General features: G+C 38.1%; 1 protein-coding gene across 1 annotated transcript in view; it reads left to right on the top strand.

The window, feature by feature from the left end:
• RPAP2 (RNA polymerase II associated protein 2) overlaps positions 1-15934 on the top strand; it is a gene marked incomplete at its 5' end in the record, with an annotated part of 44769 nt that extends 28835 nt beyond the window's left edge. The window contains 2 exons of the mRNA XM_009698432.1: positions 11398-11547; positions 15904-15934. Of these exons, the coding sequence (XP_009696734.1) occupies positions 11398-11547; positions 15904-15934 (181 nt within the window). The remainder of the gene's footprint in view (positions 1-11397; positions 11548-15903) is intronic.
• Positions 15935-23386: the final 7452 nt, after the last annotated feature.

Below are 23386 nucleotides of genomic sequence, written 5' to 3'. Positions count from 1 at the left end.
TGTTTGCATTGCAAAGGTTAAAATAATTGTACAAAGCAATAGACTCGTAAATTTTCTGTCAGCTGAATAGAAATTGTTGCTATCATGTTTATGTGCTACTGGTCGATCATGGGGAATTGAAATATGGGAATAGTGTAAAATGCCATTTTCTAGTTACTTTCTGAGAATAATTGTATTATATAATTAATTATGTTGTGGTAAAATAGTATGAGTTACATGAACCAAGAGTTTCAGATGTAGATTTAGGTTAGATATAAGGAAGAAATTCTTCACAGTGAGGGTGGTGAGGCAGTGGCACAGGTTGCCCAGAGAAGCTGTGGATGCCCCATCCCTAAGTGTTCAAGGCCAGGCTGGATGGGGCTTTGAGCAACCTGGTCTGGTGGAAGGCGTCCCTGCCCATGGCAGGGGGCTTGGAACTAGAGGATCTTTACCGTCCCTTCCAACCAAACCATTCTATGATTCTATCAATCTGTCTAATTTTTGAGGCATTTTTAATTTAATTTCTTCAGTTATTTGTATATACAGTGTGCATTCTAAGACATGTTGTCTTCAAGTATGCAATGTACGGAACTGACACAAATAGCACTAAATGGCTATACTGAATTGTTACACCATTTGATGAAATGTCTCACCATAGTTTCTTTGAACACATTATGTATTTTCAGACTTATTTTGGGTATTCTTTTGCATTAGACTTTTACTTTGCCTGTAAAATTAAGTACTGACCTAATGATGTAAACAGAATTTTTTTATATGTAAGAAAGTGTTTTACTTGTCCTTCATTAAAAGTCAAAGGTTATTTGTCTTACAGAAGTTAATATTTTGAGGACAGTCTGAGTTTACTTGAATTTTTTCCTTTTCTGTATCTTCTTGTATCAGTGCATCATTATTCTAAAATCTTTTCATTGCAGGATCTTTGAAGTTATACAGCTGGCTGTTATAAATAACAGCTGGCAGCTCATGGAGCAATCCTTAACTTTCAGGGGAGAGGAGAAAAGTGGCATAAACAGTACATCCTGCTATTCATGCCAATAGTTTGTTTGTTAGGTTAAAAAAATATAAAGATGCAGAACATTTGCATTTTATTAAATCCATTTTAAATAAACAGTTTCTCTACCTGATAAGGTAGCTATAAGCCTGTTGCCTTAACACACCTCCCCTGCATAGTACAGTTAAAACCTTGGAGTGCCTTTCAAAAAATCTCCTTATGCAGCTTAACAGAAAAACAAAAAATGAACTCTCATATGGCATATTAGAGTAGAACCAGAAAAGTATTTTGCAAATGTTGACTCGGCCTCCAAAGCCCATGTGAGGAGAGCATGATATGACATGAGGGAACTCTGCTGCGCAGCCTGGTCCCAAGGGCCTGACCCAACTTCCTGAGCACCATCCTAGAAAGCAGTGGTGTTTGGGCTGGTACAGCTTTAGGTGTGCCTCAGGTTGTTTTCTGAATTGCCAGTTGCCTATTTGGATACAAATAACTGGGGAGGGGGGAGAAAGGGGCGGGGGGAAAGGCAAATCCATTGTCTCTTTCTTAGTTGCTGGTAAGCGCTTTTATAAACCCTTGTTTTTCTGTAGGTATGCTTTCCTTTTACTGTTAGTTGTACCCATCCAGCTTCACCACAAGTGAAATTTTGGCCCCCAAAATTGACTTATGTCTGGACACGAACTATAAGAAAAGTGTGTGTGGAAGGTGAACTTTAAAAGAAGAAAAATATATATATTTTTTGTAAGTATATACACAAACATGTATCCAAAGAGAACATTTTTCTTGAACAGAATTGTAGAAGCTGCATAGGAAAAAATGAAGGTAGTAGAAACAATTAACAGTTAACTTTTGAATGAACCTTAAGTTTTGCCATTTACTTTGATTATATAGGAATTCCAGTCATTGATTTTTGAATCGGTGTTTATAGCATTGATTTAAATGTAGTGGACAAAAATTTTAAACTATGAATAATTTAGTTTCTGTTGCCATCAGAGGATTAAAGTGTCTGTGCTGGATTCTGTGGACAAGTCAGTACACAATAATGAAAGGAAGTTAAATAATAAATAAAACATAAGTTGCACTTTAGCTACAAAATTCTTGTATTTATGATGAGAATAGGATCTTGAGGCTATATTTAAAACTAGACCAGAAGTAGCTTTTTTTCCTCAGTAAGAAAATTGCCTGTTTACTTCTGTCAGTTGTTATCATTCAACACTGTGAGCTTTAGAGTGTTTTATCTTTCATTAAGAAAATAGAATATAGGAATAAATTTGGGGAGATTGTTAGAAAACTGCTCCTGACTACTGACTTCCCTCTTTGACAGATAGGATGTACTAACAAAGGGCCCTAAGTTAGAGGTTGCTTTAATTTCAGAGTTGCAAATGACACTGATCATAATTACTTTTTTTCAGCACTAGTATTGTTTAATTTAATTCCAGAGTTACATTTAAATACTTCTGCATCTTGTTTATAAGTTAGATGCCTCCAGTTCAAGATTGTCTGTCAAATATTAATGTGTTCTAATGGAAAATGTTCACTCTAGAGACAGTCTTTGCTTTTAAGGTTTTTTTTTTAAATATTGAGCTTTTTAGATCGTGCTCAAACTAAAGTTATAAGAAACAAGTGAGGTTTTTTAACCAAACTGTGAGCGTAGCAACTAAAGTACATAAGTTGAGGCTGTAACATTTTCTAAATTCTGAGTGTGTGTTAAAACAATATGATTGTGTAACCACTTAATTACACCAAAGGTTATAATTTTTTTAAGCTCCCTGGTGTCGCATCTTTAACTTACAACTACATTTAAATTGTGCTTCAGATCAGCTTTCTGTCCAATACTAACTTTTGCCTGATGGATGTATTGTGCTTTAAGGTCTGTGGAAATCCCTGCTGTGATTTAAGATACTTTACTAACAAAATTGCAGTCCCTAGACAAGTGTACTGTATCCAGTGGTATATCGGTAAGTGAGGGACTCTACCTCAAATTAAGCAAGCAGTCAATATATTGTGAAGAACATTCAGAATTAAAGTGGTGCTTCGACTTATTCTGTCAAAATGTGTGAGTGCCTTTCGGTAAGGGTTCGTTAAATGGATAAACGCAGCGTTTCAGTTCACTCCATCAACTGAAGCACTGTTATTAAGTGATTGATACATTGGCGACACTCCAGTTATATGTACAGGCAGATGGTCTACAGGTAGCAATACACATCTATTTCAATGAGTTTTATTGCTGATCTGTAACACTTGTATTGACTCAGTCTAGCCATTTCTCTTAAACAAAACAATTACTTTTGTTTAATCAGTTGTGTTGGAGACTTCCTTCATAGGAACATAATTAAAATGGAATCTAAGACTGTATTCTATAAAGCTGCTATATTAAAAGAATGGCATTTCTGATTAATAACATTTTTATTGCATTGCTAAGCCCATCAAATCTGTAACATGAGTAGTGCAAATATATGTGAATTAAAAAAAAAACAAACGACCACCCCCCTAAAAAAAACCAACCCCCAAAAAAACCAAACCAAAACAAAAATACAAAACCAAAACACACCAGTCCTTGCGTGTTGATGCAATAGAACACATTAAAATGGCATGGTTGTTCCCATTCATTCATTTAACATGGCTTTGTGTATTTCTAGAGAATTTTTAACACTGAATGAGATGAACTATTACAGTACTACTGAGAATGACCTGCAGCATCATACTGATACTTAGTTTTTATAAATCTGCTCAAAAGTTTATTTAAGTCTGTGGATGAGGTTTTGTGCTCTCTCTTCTACTTGCAGAGTGAGGAGTAGGAAATTTCCTCTAGACAGCTGCTGAAGAAGTCTTGGGCTGTTGATGAAATTAAAGTACTTTGTATTACTGAAACAACTTCAGGGCCTCCTGTATAAGTCCTATAACTCACCTTTGGTCTGAGAGGTGGTACAATATGCTCAGCTTGGCCTTGGCCATCCACCTGCCTGGTGCAGAAGGGCTTGTTCTGGGCTCTTCAGTGGAGCGCCTTTTCACCAGTCTTCCACAGGGTCAGTTTGAAAAACAATCCCTCTCCTACCACTTGCCAACTGACATAGCTGCATATGGCTTGTTTTGATCCATGCAGTACCGTTCCAGTCCTTTTTACCTTGTAGGAGCAATCAGAGATGATTTCCCTCACAATTTCAACTCAAAATGGTAGATACAGAGCTGGAAAGAAGAGTACATTAATACTCCCTGTAAATCTCAAAAGCAGTTGATATTTAGGTAATACTGTCCCAAATGTTTACAAAAAAAAGGGGGGGGGGGCGGCTGGAAATCTCGTGGTTTTATGGCCTTGTAACTTAATTCTTCTAAATAGCAAGTAGGAATTAATTATTCATAAAGATGGGCTCTCCTACATTCATGACTTTGTTTTTCCAAATCTGGAATGGACTCGTAATAGTCTTGCAAGTGTGAGTTTTGAATGGAAATGCGACAGACTTCCAAATTAATTTCCATTATCTGTGGCCCACATGATGGTGGTATTCCCTACTTTTGAATTAAAGACTTAGACTTTGATAAGCTGCTCTGCTTTCAGAGCCACTTGGTCACACACAGAAAAAGAGCACTGGATCACTAACCAGTCCTTGCCAAAATGCCAGCAACACACTTTGACGTAGAGTTTCTATTAAAACATTTTCCATTTGTGTCTGAGTATTGGCAATATCCTGGAAGACTTTTAGTATAAAGGGTTTTTCTATTCAGATAGGATTCTGTTTAATGCTTTATTGTAGTTGACAGGTAATGATCAATGGCACTCCACAGAGTGTCTCCTGCATGGTTGCGTTTCTTCGTGGGTTTTAGCATTGTTTCTCTTAAATCAGTCCTTGTTAACAATGTGACGTGACTTTATGTCATAGCAATGGAGCAAATATGCTTTAGCGTAGTGTGAGGTCATATTGCTGGAATGGCCGATTGAACTCTCAGAACCTTTAATAGCTATGTTGGATCATCCGAACTGGTGTTAGAGGCTTGTAAGCACTTTTACTCTTTGTTAAGTATACATAGTGCATGTTACCAGACCTTCAGCTAAAATGCGTGTGGGATAAGAGGGCTCAATTGCTTATAGCCATCATCCTTTGTGACTGTCCAAAGACAGCAAAAAATGCATTGAACTTCCTTGCAGGTAGGGGCCCTTAGCAAGAGCCTATTGATGGCACCTCGATCAGAGGCTTGTTGGCACCCTCCCTGTAGCACATACGCAGTAGTCTGTGTCTGTGTTTTTGTTGGGGAAGGGGGAAAAAAAAAGTGCTGCCTATAGTTGTTGCTACCAACTCTTGCTTTGTTTCCATGTTCTGAAATAAGTGTGCACGAAACTTTTGTGATCATTAGTGCAGCTCCATCATTCTGATAGAAGAATAGTTATCAGTCATCCTGGTTAGGATGATGTTTAAAAATTAAGTCTTAAGTGCCTAAAACAAAAGGTAGAAAGACACTCAGAGAATTGGAAAAAGAACTTTTTATGTTGTGATGATTATGTTAAGAGTCTTCACAGTGCTCAGATGCCTATAACTGGCAAAAATGTTTATAACCTATTTTCCAAAGCTTTCTATGGAAGCAAAGGTGGTACTTGCTGTTCTGTCAGCGTGTTTTATAATTCTGTTCTTGTCCACATTCCAAGCATGCTGAACAAAGTAAGGGACTGAAATAATTGTGTTCAGATCCATGGCTTCTGCCACAATCAGTGACTTTTATTTTTTTAAGCTTCTACCATTAGGAAAAGTTAGGGAGACTGGCAATAGTTATCTTTTTCTAGGAGGAACTTACTATTATTCTTTTGAGAATAAGCATACGGCTTTTCTTCACGAGTATACAAGTGCCTTGCATGATATTGGGTAAATTTACGTGCACTCAAATTCTCAACACTTTTTATGTAATTTTAAAAGTGACCAATTTTGGGGAATGTAAAGGAACCCAACTCTTAGGTGGTTGTGTTCTTACCCCTGTTTTCAGGCATCTGTTTCAGAGAGCTGTAACTGGCTGATATCACAGTGGTGGCTTGGAAAATTTGACTTTTTTCAAAGGGGATTGCAGAATTCATCTCAAACAAAAAGTCCAGAAGGGTTTTCCTGAGGTCCAGTATCTGAGGGGAGGATGGTACTGTACAATTAGTTCTTTTATTTTTCAGAAAGGATATTGATGCCTTTGGATAGGAAGTGCCAATTAGTGTTTTTAACTGCATAAAAATACTACTCCACCATCATCTTTTCTGAATGTGTTCAGCTATCTTGGTTAAGGTATGCATAGATCTAAGGACAACTTGCACACACTACCATATCAATTAATGAAATTTATTCCATATAATGTGGCTGGCTTCTAAAAATATTTTAATTTCGGTTAAACTCCTAAATATACTTGTCAAATGTTTTTGTAAGGCGACTAATTCATAGAAAGCTTGGTCTTGAGTTGAAACACTGAAACTATGTAATCATTTTGCAGTAGCCAGATGTCATTTAATAGCTTGATAATAATAGCTTGGTCTTCACAAATTAATTTCTTTTTTTTTTTTGGTCTTGAACATGTAACATATGTGGAATAGTCAGCAAATACAAATTTTATCAATCAGATATAGTTTGACATTTTTAACACTTTTTAAACTTTACAAAGACCTGTTTACCATATGGTGTAAGTGGGTGTGCAGGAAACGACACCGTTTCATGAAGTCTCATATATACTGTACTACTTTTCCATGAACTGAGCATGAACGTTTCCTTTTAACGGGTGTGCTGAAGGCAAGCCTTTGAAGCATGGGTGTATAACTTTGGACAGTAACATTTATGTTTGTGTGCTTCTGTAGGTGATTGTTTTAAAATCACTTAATCCTTTAGCTTTTCTTATTTTTATTTGACTTTATTCACAAAAACATGTTCCACATTAATGTTGCAACGTGTGAAAGAAGTAACAGAAAAGCAGAATTTGTATTTTTCTTTTCATTGTTGCAATAGCCAGTTGTTATTATTGTGGTCTCAAGTATCCTATTTCCTTTTTATATTCTATGTCTTTTGAAGATGCTGCAGAGTTTCGCGGCAATTCCATGACCCTTGAACTGAAATCCTGTATATCATTAAATTGAATTAGTAATGGTAGTTTCTTCAGAGATAGGGTCATTGCAGCTTTCCGTGACTTGAAGATACTGATTCCAAATACTGTTCTGGCTTATTTGCATACAGTTATGGTTTAATTCAGTTAGCATTTCATGTAAGGATGAGGGCACAGCCCTTAATGCTCTGTTGTGCAGTACCTCAAATATACATCGGGCCAGTAGAGCATGGAACTTGGCACTCAGTGCACACTAGCAACTTGTGCTTGCTCCTTTTGCAGACAAAAGCTTCTGCTTCTGTTCTAGCAGCCACTTAAAAGTAGAAACGTACTCATTGATAACTGCTTTTCAAACGATAAGTTAAAACATCATTTAAATGCCAAAAGGAAACAGTTTTCCAAGATTAAAGTGTTCGTACATATATATTCTTAAATGCTTAACATGTTGTCCCATCTAGACGCAATTTTTAACTAATTGCTAGAAACTTACCCATGCATCTCTGAAATTACTTTTTGATGTAGTCTCCTGGTTATCAGGTAATTAGTAGCTTAATTAGTTTTAAAACAAAGTTCAGGTAAGGAAAAAAATTGATCCATAGCTAAAATGTCTTTTTGTTTTTTAACTTTGTTTCTCAATATTTAGTGCCTGGCAGTTTCTCTGACAATAGCAATACCTTTTCCTTTCTGAGTGTGGGCTATAACAGCTTCTCTTTAAACAGTGGCTTAAACAGGGTCTGATAGTTAGGACGTGTTTGTAATTCATGAAACTATGTAATATCACAGATTACAGTTCCAAAAAAAGAAAAAATATATATGTATAAAAAAATTATACCCCTTGGCATGTAAGCTTCATGGTATAAAGATTTTAGTTTTATAATATTACTTAAAACTGCACAAATTTTCTGCTCTTTTTGAAAAAAAAATCCTTATTAACATCCTCTTAAGCCCAAGGCAGGAGGAAGAAAATTTAGCTAAAAATGCATGTCAGTCTACAACATTGCCAAGAGAGTGTTTTGCAATGTTACAGCCACCTGGCACCAGCACTGGGGAAGTCATGACTGTTTATGCCACTGGTCTTTTTTCATATACAACTTACCTAATCCTGAGAAGGGTGAGTTGACGACTAGTAATAATGTATCTCCAGGTCTTTCTCCCACTATCCTTGTCTTCAGACTAACAGTCTGAAATGGTCTCTCATCTTCTATCAGCACTTCCTCTGCTCCCCCACTGATAAAGCATCATAATGCAAAAATCAACCTCCAGATTGTCAACCCTGGGCAGAGGCACTCTGTTTTACCAGTTTAAATAGTAACTGCTGTACTTCTCACCAGGAAAGAAACAACTCAGTCCTGTCTGTCATGAAGTACATTACAAAGCCTAGTGGCCTCAGTCCAAAAATCACAAATGCAACTGTGAATACTTCTCTCTTGTGGGAGGGTTTATACAGCAAAGTTTGTCCATAAGTCTTTCCCCACCATGTCCTTCCTTTGAGCATCTCTTAAAGTCCTTGTCACCAAGTGTCAGTGTTTGATAGTTGAACTATTTAGCTAAATGTACATACTGAAGTGGAATCCAGAAACAAATGGAAAATAATTTAACTCATTAAAAGTCTATTAATCAAATTTTTTTGGTAAATTTCTTTTTTTATTGAGAGACTCTACTTACTATGTCTTGAAAGATTCTTTGTTTGTGTTCTATCACTATTTTTGCTTCATTTAAAAGAATCTTCTTTTCTATGCAGCTTTCTTCAAGTGGAGATGGTCTTAATACCAATGACTGCAAGGACAGTGATCTTGGTTGATACTCACTTAAAGGCTTTCTAAGCTGGGAAGTTTTTAGGAAACTGTAGACTACCTTGAGGTTCTTATTAAAAGTACATCATTTCACAGACATATTCTAAAATAAATCTTTCCTATGTGGTGTCAATGGTACCATTTATCTACATACAGTATTCAAGACAAAGTAACTGCTGCTGGGATATAAGTTCTTGTTAAGTGATCTTGTCAGTAACGTTTGCTGTTGAAGTTACTTAACATTCAGCATAAGCTTTAATACTTGATTTTGCTCATTAATGTTTTTTTTTAATGTTTGTGCCTAGGCAGTAGATTCAGCTATTACTGCCTTTGCAATATTTTGCAATAGAATTATGAGAAAAAGAAAGGACTTCAGGATAAAAATAGATTCAGATAAAATTAAAGCACAAATCATAGAATCCCAGAATGCTTTGGCTGGAAGGGACCTTAAAGATCACCTAGTTCCAACCCCCCTACCATGGGCAGGGACACCTTCCACCAGACCAGGTTGCCCAAAGCCCCATCCAGCCTGGCCTTGAACACTTCCAGGAATGGGGCTTCCACAGCTGCTCTGGGCAACCTCTTCCAGTGCCTCACCACCCTCACCATGAAGAATTTCTTCCTAATATCTAATCTAAATCTTCATCTTCCAGTTTAAAGCCATCGCCCCTTGTTCTGTCACTATATGCCATTATAAAATGTCCCTCCTCAGCTTTCTTGTAGGCCCCTTTAGGTACTGGAAGGCTGCTGTAAAGTCTCCCCGGAGCCTTCTCCTCTCCAGGCTGACCAACCCCAACTCTCTCAGCCTGTCCTCATAGGAGAGATGCTCCAGCCCTCTCATCATCTTTGTGGCCTCCTCTGGACTCGCTCCAACAGGTCCATGTCCTTCTCATGTTGGGGGTCCCAGAGCTGGATGCAGTACTGCAGGTGGGATCTCACAACCAACATGAAAAAACTGACAGTGCAAGATTTCACTTCATCCCCTACAGATATTATATATGTAGATGTAATAGCTGTATGGTAATAGCTCCTTCCAAACGGAGGAATGCGTTTTAGCAGCAGCACTATGCATGTTTTGTTTTGGATCCTTTGAAGATTATGCCTTTGTTGCTGTTCTTGTTGATTCTGGAACTAAATGCAATATACAGTAATGCATGCCTTGCAGTTTCCACGATTTCAGATGACAAATAACAGTCTCTTTGGGGATATGCAATAATGCCCTATGTATTTTCATTGTCTGTTCTCATCTATATACTTTATTCTCCTAGTTGGCAACTACTTTCCATTCATTGTAATTTTTAAAATCAGTGGAAACTGGATGAACGCCATCTACTCAGCAGTTCAGAAAATCGAGCCCAAATAGAAGATTTTCTGTAAAATGTTGTTGCTGAATAGCAAATTTTGAAAGGGCAAGTATTGTTTGAATTTTAAAGCTAAACTTCATGAGCTGAATTGAGAAATATCATTTCTTCCCTCTTGCCCCCCCTTTGATTCTCTTGTTTTTCTGAAGCACTCTAAGACTGGAGGCACTTCGAGACTCAGCACTTATTTTCTGTTTTGGTAACAAAATCAGTTTTACTATAGCAAATCTTTGCTATAATATCAGGTTTAAAACTGAAGTTTTTAGTATCCTAAATAAAAACTTCTCAAGATGAAATTAGCTTTGTTCTAGTTTTGTCCGACTTTCTTAAAGCCTATTTTTTTAAACAGTTCAGTGTGTAAGAAGCATAATTGAAACTGCTTTAAGGTACAGACTATCAAAACTAAGAAATCAAGTTGCTCTGATGACTCACTCAAATTGCTCCTCTGTTTGAGAATTTAATTGATGTCTCATGTGCCTGTGTGCATCAAGTAAAATTAATATGCCTCTATGGGAAGCTTCTGTGTGTTTGGAGAAATCTTGGCTTAAAGAAAAATGCTTTTGCTATTTTGACATACCATGTGTTTTATGGCATATAGAACACGGAGAGAGTCGTCCAAGTAAGTGACCCTTTTGAATGTCTTTATGAAGTTTGACAATGCGTGACTTACCAGTTAAGTACAACTTCGATCAAGGAGCCCTGTTAATAATTTGTAGTTAAAATATTATTCTTGGTTACTTTAAGATAGAATTTTATAGCTCCTTTATATTTTACTCATACAAAGAACTATACAACTTTTACAGTATGAATGTTTAGGAGCTTTTTGGTAAAGAAGAAAATAATGATTGATACCTTTCCTTTTTTTATATGTAATTATATAACATTTTGCACTTTGTTCTGAATTTTGTTTGTCTACATTATCTAACATCAATATACAACTGATTAGAGGCATACAAACTACTAGCTCATTTTTTTCTAACTAGATTTGGTTTTTCAGTTTCACTGCATCTTAATAAAAATTTGTATTTTGGTACAGGTCATATTGTATATACTACATACAATCTTATATACTGTAATGAATCAAGTGTGACATTATAAACTGCCTTTATTCAATACAGTTGTTCAAATTCACAAGCTTTGCTTTTCTTACATCTGACACTGAAAAGTTGCTTTTCTGTATCAATTTTTTTTTTTCCAGATTGTCACAAATTACTCCACTTTTAAAGAACACTCAGACAAGCCCAATGTACACACAGTTCCTGAATACGTTGCTGGAAGAACTGCATTTCAGAAATGAAGATCTGGAAAGCTTAACGAGAATATTTAGAAAGGACTGCCTACTTGAATGGTCAGTCAATTTTAAGCTATTTTGCATGTCACAAAGCTAAGCCAGTTAACAACAATTTTAATTTTCAGCATTTTCTAAGTATGCACAGTAACAACAGATCGTATCAGCTGAGTAGAAAATGTGTAAAGTACATTTTAAAGTAAAGAAATACGTATGGTATGGAAATGAGTGTCATCATTTTGTCACTTACAGTAAATGCCAGCTGCTTACTTATCACTTTAATCTTTTGAGAATATAGAGTTGGTTTATATATAGTTGGTTTACTGCAATTTGGGGAGGAATTTTTACTCAAGTTCTACTACAATTTATTTTTTAAAAAAATCTGTGCTGTTACAATGGCTGTCTCAGAGGGATTTTTTTATTATTAAAATGAAATTGTTATGTTCAGAGTTTGTGATATAAAATTGAGCTAAAAGCCATGTATTTTTTTGCATAATACTGAGATGACATTTTGTATTCTGGGTAGGCTCAAAAATTTAAGAGCAAATACCTTATTTATGCTGATCATATTCAACTGATTCAATGAATATAGCATTATACTATTTAATTAATTAATTAGTCTATTAACATTATTGATTTCACTTCTTTGTTCCCTACAGAATAAGATGATCATCTTAACATCTCCTACTATCTGAAATAGCGGCACAGAGAACAAAACACCACCTTCAATTTTGGAACTTGTTTTTAAATGAAAAATGAAATTTACTATTAATTATACTTCTTGCATTTTTGCTTTTTCATTTCCTTCCTATGAATAAGAATTTTGAAGTCTTGTGGAGAAGCTGACTATAACAGCAGTTGTTCAAGGTATGCATGAAAACTAGTTAAAATGTGGATCATCTGGAAACTGTCTATTTAAAAGCAGTAGAAAGGAATTTGGATTGTTTTGGGTTTTTTCTTGCTTTGGAAATTTTCAGCCAAAATTTGTCTACAGGAATTGGGGAAAGGCGGGGACACGACTATATTAGCCTGGAGTGTTAAGTACACTGCTGATGAGATTTTTCCAGTTGACGCAACACATGGAGCAGTAAACTTTAAGAATGATGATGACAGTACACAAAGATCTCTGATCTATGGCCTGTTTATCTTGCTGCTTTTAAGAAAAGAGGTGGTCTTTGACCTTGTGTAAAAGCTATTTTTAAACAGCCTCTAATTGTTACTAATTTGGACTTTAAAATATATTTTAATAACTAAAAACTTAATTTTTGGCTTTCAGTAGTCATTTCATTTAAGAGTTGTGTTGTTTAGATTGAGTGTGTTTAGACTTGCTGATTATAAAATGCAATTTAAAACTAATCCACTAGTAATTCATAATGATTCCATAATATGGTTTATTGCATAGTTCTCAGTTCATAGGACATTGTCCTTTGAGAGACTTGAGAAGAAAGTTGTAACTGACAGTGCTTAGTCTACAGCAAATGGCAGCACTAGTTAAGGCTGAAGCAAGACTTACCATCTTACTACATAGCAGCTCCATGTAAAAACCCGAATTTATTCCTTTGTTTTGTTTCTGTAATTGGACACCAAAAGGGAACTCTGCAATTAATTAGTTTATTGCTGTGTAGTCCTTTCATGATAATCAGGATAAATATGTTAATTGCCCCCAACACACAGAAGCCCATGCAGCTTTTCCCTGGAAGCTTCATTGTGTAGTAGAGTTTATTTAGGTGATGTTTGACTTTTCCTAACTTACCTTGTAATGGGAAGTTATGTTCAGTATAACTTGTAAAAGCAACAATTTAGAATGAGGAAAACGTTTAATGCACAGTTAAAGCTATGCATTTATCTAAATATGCAATAGGAAAAAAATACCCATCGTGATCAGAGCGTGTCTGATGTCAAATTCATAAGAATGCATGATGTAATCTGGATAGAAGGTACATTGGTTTTGTATCATGATGGAAAACTTTTTACTTGATACATATGCAAAGATGGGACAAGACCTCACCAAAAGATAAGCTTATAAAAGACTGAGTAATAGATATGATACTCTGAGCAAAACTTAAATCTTGAATTTATATCTATCTGCTTCTGATTTTGGAAGTTAAATATATTTCTATTTTTAGATAGTACTCCACTGTAGATTTTGAGCAAGCCATTGTTCTGTTCCATGTATATTTACCTTGGGGCATAAAGATTACAACTGCCCTTATGACAACACTGCTATACTGAGTACACCTAGAAGGCATTACAAATGTACATCATACCAGGAATATTACTGTGTTTCATCAGGTTCGTTGGCTCTCATTTGGAAAGTCTTACACTTCCTGTCAGTTTAGTGGTGTGATTCTTTTTTGTTAGTTATTTTTAGGCTTGGTCTTCAGCGCTTACTGTGTAGGAAACATACGATCTTGTAATAAGAGTGAATAGGTCAGAGGCCCAAAGACATCTTTGTCAGGGTTCACTGTAGGTGCTTTTACTGTCCGCCTTAGCAGCTCAAAAAAGAAAGGTTACATGATTTTTGCATCTCCTCCCTGGCTGCTATGTAGCTCACCTAGACTTTTCCTTGCCCTAAGAGAACACAGTAACCTTTCTCCTTCCATGACCGCCTCCACCAGTCCAGAAGAAAGATTTCCATAAATATGCTGGAAATGCCCTGAAGGGATATTCTTCACTTACTTAATGATTTCACCTCCCTTAGATAGGAGTAAAACATATGTAAATAAATGCAGAAAGTATACATATACCCTTTACTTTTGAGTAGGAGGAAGGCTGTAGAGTCATCTCAAAAGGATCTTTTGTAGTATCAGCCTTAACTGGTTGTACAGAGAGCACAACTCAAGCACCAAAAATTGAGTTCATCTATGTAGTTCTCTTGGGAGCATATTTTGTAACAGCTTAACTGCCTACAAATGTTCAAATCTAGACCTCATTTGTGAGCGTAAAGCTCATTTCTGCCAGAACTATCTGTCCTTTAACAAACTTTACTCTTTCTCAGCTCTTCCCCCCCCGCTTCTCATTTTGGTTATGTTTGCAGGCAGATTGTTTCCTTGTGGCCTTGCTGCTGTGCTTACTGGTTTTGCTTCCTATGTTAGTTGAGCAGATGAGAACAGTTGACACTCCATTTAGGGCCTTATCTCAGATACACTAAGTTTTAGTGACTTGTGAGCTGCAGGCATGTAGGCACATTATGGATCTGGGGCTTAGGGTAGATGGGACATAAGCCTCTATTTCTGAACTGCTCTATGAAAGGGGCATGAGCTTGGTAAAGCCATGAGCTGCTTAGATCATAAGGATCATAAAGTCATAGAAGTCCATTGCTGTGACCATGTAAAGCATCCAAGCCTGTCTGGCAGTGGACCTGTAGCAGGGCAAATACAGTATGATGTGTTTCTTTTAATAGGAGGGGGCAGGGGGGAAACCAGACTTCTATGGCAAATTTTTTTTTCCTGACATATGTAATGGATATAGTAAAGAACAGAAGATTAGTTTAGTTTAAAGCTTAAAGCAAAACCTGCTTCATGCTGTTGCAGCTTCTCAGCATCGAAGGAGGAACCTGTGATATATCCATGTAGATATGGATTTCTTGCTGAGTTTTCTACAGATGTAATGAAGTAATCTCAGGAAGAGAACAGTATTAATAAAACCACATATACAAAGAAGAACAAATTGTTCAAAGTTATTCAAAGTAGTCTTTGCGCTGGCCAAAAAGGATGGAGGAAGAGCTTTTTTTGTCTATTTTCACACCAAATTTCAGTTCACAGTAAATACTGTCAGCATAAGTACCGTGCTCTGTAATACTGAATTTCCTAGCGCAGAGCCCTTCACTGCTGCTGTTTGATTCTTTGTGCACATTGACCAAGCTTGCTGATTTTTCTTGGGGTTTGGAGGGAATAAGGGGATTTAGAGTGCTTCGCTAGATGATAGTCACTATTTCAGGAAAGAGGGCAAGTCATAATGTAACCTGTAAATTATCAGGTGTTCAAAGATATCTTTGTAAAGTTTGCAAATTATGTTATGCTTATATATGGCAATGCAAAATTCTACATTAACACAAGCAGAAGAGAGGTTAATTTCTTCACTGAAGACTATCAAAACAAAAACTTGCCCTAGTAAATCTAGAGCAGCATAACTGCCATGGCTGTGCTGTTGTCTAAACCCAGGACTGGAAAGTTACATCTACGCTGTCTTTAAAGAGTGATGCAGGGAGCAACAAAGAGCGTGGTACATACATGAGATATGTCTGAGGCCTCAAAGGCTGTGTCCACACAACACATAGAAGATGTACCTCTATTTTCACTCTTTGGTCTCAGACAGTAGTTTAAAAGTGAGGCATCTGTTGTGGTTTGGGGGGGGGAGATAACGATCCTGGGAATCTGAGTGTTGAACCTGCATGTCCTACCCTTCTCTCCCTAGTTTGAGGGAATCTGGACTCTACAAAATGTAAGAGGGAACGAGCAGCTCAGCTGGACGTTAAGTCTCAGCTGACCTTTAACTGCTGGAGAGAAAAGGACTAACACATCAGAGAGAAGAAAAAGGAAGAGAGAAGGGGAAAGGGGTATTCACACCTTCTAAATTTAGGCATCCAACTGTAGGTACCTGCTTGTCTCCATTTACTTCAGAGAGAACCGATGCTTTTAAATTCAGGTTCTCCAAATCATACCTTCATACAGTGTATGAAATGGGTGGTGTTTATGCCTCTGCCCCTATTCCCTGGTGGCAGAAAGAAAGACAAAAAGTCAGCTGAGAACTTTGACCATAGTAGACTGGCTCTCCCTGAAGTAATTTATTTAGTGGTAAAGCGTGGCACAAAACTGAATGGGGACCTGCCCCTGCAACGTGGGAAGTTTCTAAGCAATCTGATCCTATTGTTGGGTTATTTTGCTGGCTACTACTTCACACAGAGTTTTTTCTTAACCTCTAAGAGTTAAAACCAAAAGAATTAAAGTGAGTGGCTGTCTTTAGGAAAAAAAAAATAATAATGCCAATATTATGTTGAAAGTACATCCAGGAAGTTACACTCTAGTTCTACAATTTGCCTCTAAGCTTTCCACGCTTACTGTTTATTTCTGCAATTGCTTACAAACACCCAGTACTGTGGGTGGGGTTTAGCTTGATCTCACTGATGAACTGCCACTTCCAATGAGCATTAAATATTGAAAACACAGAATCAGCCTCTCTGGCAATTCTTAAATTTCCATAAGCAGCAGGTGGTATACAAGGCAGGGCTAGGCACCTATAAAGACCTCTGTTTCTCAACTGTGTATCTCTTACCACCTGACAGCCAGTCGTCCTCTGATTAGAGTCAGAGGAAGTGGGTGTGCCTTCCATTAGCAAAGACAGAAAGTAATATTGCTACAGACTTTTCCTCTTGTGAGCTTTCTTTTTGTGATTCTTCCTCTTAGAACTGCTTCTCTGCATAGACTGCACAGTGCTTTGGGAAACAGGCTGCCTGAAAGACATCGTAGAATGTGAACTGTGACATATGTGGTGCTAAACAGGATTTGGTGACGTGGGGAGAGCGAGCTGGAAACCTGTGTCTGCAAGTAGCTCTCATTTGAGCACTCTGGTTTCAAAAAGCAAGTGAAAGCATACGCTGCCTCAGTGGCTGATCTGGACGTGTGTGATAAATGTTAGTCATTCCCCCTTGGTTGCTTGCAGCTGTAGAGCAAGAAGCAAGGGAACCTGGAGTTCTGAAAAAATAGACAAGACTAGCCAAAAAGAGTAATAATTAGCAAGAAGAAATGTGAGAAACAAGCACAAGCCTTTTTAAACTGTTCTTGCCCTGGAAAATGGGCAATATTGTGAGATACCTTTTGGGCATCCTCCTCAAAATAGCCTCCTCAGTACAGCATCACATTTGGGGCAGCATTAACAATAGTTAAGGAAAGGCCAGGAACCAAGGCTACTAACCTTCTGACTGGTGTTTCTGAGATCTGTGAGCCAGGTTTATCTTCCCACTGACTTTGCCACCACAGTTGATTGTGCAGACTTAAGTCCTAGACTTAAGAAGGCTTATCGATGAGAATAATGCAGTTCAGGAAGTGTGGCCCCTGTAACACTTCAGATGTCTACCTGTTTGTTGGTTTTACTGTGCTATCCTGCGGTTACCCCAAGACAACAGCTCCCTAATGTGTCCTTTCTCCAAGAACAAACTAGACACATTCGTGCTGATAAGGCAGTCGCATCTCACCACTGTGAAAACTGCCACCTTAGAAGTCAGTCCCCAGAATGCTTTGGTAGCCTATACTTTCAAGGCAAAGTCTTTAGTACATTTTTGCATGCTGTAATTACCTGCAGGAGCTGCATGCAAAGATTAGAGAACAAAGCCAGTGGGGCTACTGGCTGTTACATCCTGCATCATTGCAAGCTACGTCAAATCCATGCCATTTCTGGCACTTTTTAGCCTCTTCTTAAATTTCATGGGGTATGTAACTGAATTGAAAACATAGTGGAACAGCAGCGCCTTCCTGGAGAGTCCTACAATTTGGTTAGAATTAGTCATCACTACAGAGAGTTTGAAGGACTTTGGATACAGCTTTAATAAGCTGCAAACACATAGATCAGGATTTACATCGTAAATCTTGCCTTTTTGTTCTCCTCAAATGGGAGTGTCTACAAATCAGGTTAATATAATTTAACAGTACAGTAGTTACGTAACAAAAAAGAGATCATAATTGGTAGTATTATCTAAGAAGCCAGAACAACCCTGCTTACAGCTGCCAGCTAAGATCTGACTCATCTAAGGTATTTTATAGCAACCATATGCTAGGCATGTCTATCTCACCTATTATGCAAAAAAAATGATAACATTTCCTAATCAGGATTTGCCACTGAGCAGGATTTTCCGTAAACATCTCAGTATTGCAAGCACTATCCACAGTCAGGAGAAAGCCTTTTGCAGACACTTCTGATGTGTTAATTTAACAAATAGAACAGTGGCTAGTACTGATTCAGCAAGGCTGGCTGTAGTTCAAAATATAGGTATATTACTTTGGCGGTTGACATGTTAAAACATCACTTGGGAATTCTGTGTTAGAAGGTAACTTCAGAATACCTGCACTTCTTGTGGGGGGAAAAAAAAAAAGAGAGGGTGTTTCAAATTGAAGACACAGTCTCGAAGCAGGAACAACCATGCAATACATTAAAAATACTTCACTGAGACAGCGCAACAAAGTTGTATTGGTATAGTATATTTACCTGCATAGCCAGAAAAGAGAGGGTGAATTTGTATCAGTAGAGGAGAGAAAGATTATTAAGGTCTTTTGAAAATATTAAGGTCTTTTGATTACAATGCAGCTGGTTAAGCTAGAATAATCATTGCATTTTAACAAAGGCAGACACTGTTGTAAACCCTGTTGGCTATTGATTTTTGAGCAAGTTTTACATCCAGTTCACTTTTACACAGAAACCTGCCTAAGCCTACACCCCTCTGCAGTCTGACTTTAGTCCTTCTTGCACAAAGACTGGTTAAATGTCCATCAGCCTTAACTATTCCTAGGCTCTTGCTGCCGCATCATGTAGTCTGAAGAAGTAATATGGGGAATGAAGCTGCAGTCCCAACGCTCCCTTCTGTTCTCAAAAGAGCAGTAGTTTTACTGCTTAAAGCTCTGATGACAAAGCTCCTGTTGATGCAAATGAGAGCAAACTGTTGTCTTGCTAATTACATACCTTGTTCAGGAATCACAATCTCCAATTTTTTGAAAAACCCTTCACTTAAAAGCTTTTTTCAATACATTCTTTTTTTCTGAACTGTAGGCTCTCACTAAATAAAAAAGTGAAGTAGATATTTTTGCTGCTTAAGGTCCTTGGCTTATTATAAAATTTCACAACTAGAAATGTAGTTAAAGTGTTTCTTCCCTATTAAGATAACTTCTCCGGAGAGCATTTGAACACTTGGAAAATAAATGATTTGACAGATACTACATTAGCCCTCAACAGCTCTGGGTCAAATACATGTCATCTCAGCTAACTATTCATTTCTAAGATCCTCCCAAGCTCTGCTTTTTTGTACACTGAACATCTGATGCTTCTTGTTTTTCTTCTATAACCACAGATGTGCCCTCTTCAAAAAACTCACAATCTCAAAATACTAAACTGACAAGCTGAGTGTCAAACCACACACCCCAAGCAGCAAGCAGTGCTGAAGAAAAACAGAATCACGCTTGAAGAAAAACAGAAGAAATAACACAAATTGTTTCCAAAGAATGAATCTGAAATGTTTTCAGCTTGGTGCAGGCATTGTTAAGAATGTAAATGCTTTTGATGCTTTTTGGTTTTATGCTCCCTTACTGTATAAGCAGAGGCTGCTCTTGGACAGAAGAGATTCATTTGAACAATGCTTTATATTCTCTTGTTAAGATGAGTTTTATCTCTCTTTGAGCTAGACTGGAGCCTTGCTATGGGACCCAGGTGGGGCTCCTTGTTTGCCAAAAAGCAGCACGGGTGTTCCTGTGCGCTAGCTGAGTTACACACTGGGGTAAGCGAGGCCTCTTCACTGGGAACGTGTGGTTTGTGTGCACCACGGAGCCTCTCTGCATCAGAGCCCCCAGGTGTTGCTCACTGAGAGCTGGACAGGAGCCGAGCAAAGCTCCCATTGTGAGCAAGCAGGCCCACAGCTACCAGTTTGCTACATTACAGAAGGCTATTTGAGCACAGGGGACTGAAGTGATTTCTCCAGGTCTTTGTGGACTGGCTACAGCAGACCCACAGCTCGTTCAGCTGTAGTGCCTAGCTGCAAGCCATCCCTTCTCCCACTGCAGCAGCTGATCTGGGACAAGATTTGGTCCACAATGCTCTAGTGCTAAGGTGCCAAATATTTATAATTCGGCTTGGCAGTAATGCTATGAGTTACCTAAAAGGCCTCATGATACTGTCCTGCAAAGAGTGACATGTAGAAGCAGTAGAAGGGGTCATTGTCATACCAGAAAAATATGTAAGACCAGCTAGCTGGTTTCTTAATTAAACCATCAAGCACACTTGACACTTCACAGCATGCTGTCACCTTATCTCTACAGGTCAAAATTTGTCATAGCATTAAAAAAAAGTTACAAACGTGTATTTAGCTGCCTTGAAGGCTCTCTGTCAATATGCAACTGTAAGGTAATGCTTTGCACAGTTTTCGCTGAAAGAAACATCCTTTTTTTAGTCTGGTGATTCAACGTTGACCTCCAGTTTTGGTACTTGACTGCTGATCTTCTGTAAAGATCTGTGTAAGAGTAATGCTGGATTCTGGGTTACATCATTTATATTTTAAGGGTTTGAGTCAAAAGCTGGATTTCTTTTTTCCTAGTTCATCTGTATCTGATAACCTTGAACACAAGAGAGATGATGCCTGAAGCAAAGCTGATAAAGTCACCAGTACTAAGAATCATCTCTGTTGCAGGGGGAGAAGCACAACAGTATAGATACATATCTTCACATCCTTATTTCCTTTACAAGCGGAGGAAGGAAGTTCCCTGCAGGTTAGCCCAAGAGTATCCGCTCTTACAGCCTGAGAGCTAGCAAAGTACAATTTCCAAGAGCCACAGGCTTTTTAAAGTATTGAATTCAGTATTTCACAGGAAAAACTCGATGGGACTATTATCTGTACGTAGTGCTACTGAAAACGTTTTACTAAAAATTCACAATTGAAATTCACAGCCATCAGTTACAGACACCCCACCCTGTCTCATATCTCTACTCTGTTCCTGTCTCTTCCCTCTTCTTCCAAAGCTTTCCTATCCTTCCCATCCCAGTGCCTGGCCATTCCTTTCCACTTTACCCCTTCACTAATTCCAACAGCCGGCTCCCTGTCAAGGTCTCACGCAACAGTCAGTTTCCACAGCAGGGAAACTCCTGGGCTTCCCACTCCTCACAGTGACTCCCTGCATCCCACAAGGGGAAGAGGAAAGGATGGCACTGCCCAGCGAGGGCCACCTCGTGCCTCCCACCCTCCCACCGAGCTACTGCGGGGAACCTGCTGCAGGGCTCATTTTTTCAGCACAGGGTGGTAAATGGGCCAGCTCTCCCCTCACTTCTTGAAAGGGGCTCACGCATGGCATTGGTTTGGTGCCCATTTACACAGGCGGCCTCTCTAAAGCTGGGATGACACCACCCCGGGACCACATGACTCTTGCTGGACAAAGATACTCATGTAATGATTCTTCCAACAGCATCTAGAGATTATTATGAAACTTGTCACCAAAACAGATATGAATCACCCAACAGCTACAGCAGTGCTCCTGTGCAGAGATGATTAAGAATTTTTATGCAACTTCTTTAATCAGAAGAGGCCTACTTGGTTGAAAATGAAACCTCTGCAGGAAAAGGTTGGTTTTGATTAATTTCTCAACTTGAAAAAGTGTCCAAATTGGCAGCATGTTTCACTTCAACATTTCTAAACATACAGGACCAAAAAAAAAAAAAAAAAAAAAAAATCGAGTTTAAAGTCACTTTTCATTTTAAGATGGGTTAAATTTCAGTATGATCAACTGGTATCCAACCATTTTAACACACTTTACACCATTATGGTTTTTGTTTGCAAAAATTTACATTTTCACTTGTCTTCCCACATTGATTATTGTAAGTTAGACTATGTGCCCACTCAAATGTATTTTTCCTTAGTAGAAGTACAGTATTTATTTTTAAAACTAATGCAATGGGGAGCAGTAACAGCTTTGTTCAGAATTTCTTGCTATATAGGAATCCCCAAATACTAGCTCCTGTATCTCTATAGGCTGTTACTTACCAAAAGCCATTCTCTTTCATAATGCAACCTCAGGGAAGATTTTAGAGCTGAAAGAAGAGACGCATTCCTACTTTTAACTAATTGTTGTAAGAAAATGTCTAGTTTCAGAACTTTGACCAAGATTACAAATTCACCACTGAAGATGGACCAAACTGATCAGGGATTACACAGGATCACACTTATTTTTAGTTGCTAATTTTTTTGACTGAGCTAATGGTCTTCTTATGGCACATTTACATGTATTGAGGTGAGCTCTTTACCATTTGAGGACTCCTTTAAGAGGGTTATCAATTAGTGGTTTCATCATCAATTTCAAAGCATTTTCCAAAGATAGGTAACCCCTTTTCACAGAAAAAGAAAGTGAAAGGGGAGTGGAGTGACTCATCCAGGCACGTGGACTATGTCAGATGCAGAGCCAGAAATAGACTCTGAGTTCCCGGTACCCACACTCATGGCCTGGGGACTAAGATGGCTTTCACTGAAAATGATAGCAGGCGACCCACCATTTTGCAAAGGAACATCCCTTTCTGGTAGAACATGCATTTGAAATTCAAAATATATTTGCTTTCTTCTTGGTGCTACATGCTGTAATACCTCCCTTAGTCTTTTGCCTAACCCTATGCAGAGCTGAAACAAACAAAAAAAAAAGTTCGTTGAGCATATTTTTCTGTATCAGTTGCTTTGCCTTGATGTTGCTGATACTATAAACTTGGCTCCACACCAAACAGAAATGTTACAGCTGAATTGGGTCAGATTTTCATAAGTATTCAGTACCAGATTTGGGTCATATCTGTAGATACACCCACTGCAACCTTTAGACTCGATTTTGAATATGGTTAAGTATGTTGAGGCCAGGCACTTTAAAATAAAAAGAGACTAAAAGTAGGCCATTTGCTGTGGCCTCAGCTGCGAATGCTGAGATCTTTGAGGAATCTGGGCCACTTTGTCTGTCTTCTTGCCTATTTATAACCTTCCTGCCCATTGAAGAAGACAGGATGAGGCTACAGATGTAAGGGGGAAACAATGGTTGGGACAGAGCTACACAGGAGATGTTTGGAGAGCACAGGACAGGAGTGCTGTGGGGACGGAGAGTTTGAGATCCTCTGGCTCAGCACTGGTCATTGCAGCCACCTAACAATAAACTCACTGGGTTAGCCTAGGGGCTTTAAA

The sequence above is a fragment of the Cariama cristata genome, unplaced genomic scaffold (genome assembly GCF_000690535.1).
Source record: "Cariama cristata isolate BGI_N322 unplaced genomic scaffold, ASM69053v1 scaffold35024, whole genome shotgun sequence".
Taxonomy (NCBI): domain Eukaryota; kingdom Metazoa; phylum Chordata; class Aves; order Cariamiformes; family Cariamidae; genus Cariama; species Cariama cristata.
The sequence above is the reverse complement of the archived record's forward strand: the minus strand, read 5'-3'. Positions and strand labels throughout refer to the sequence as shown.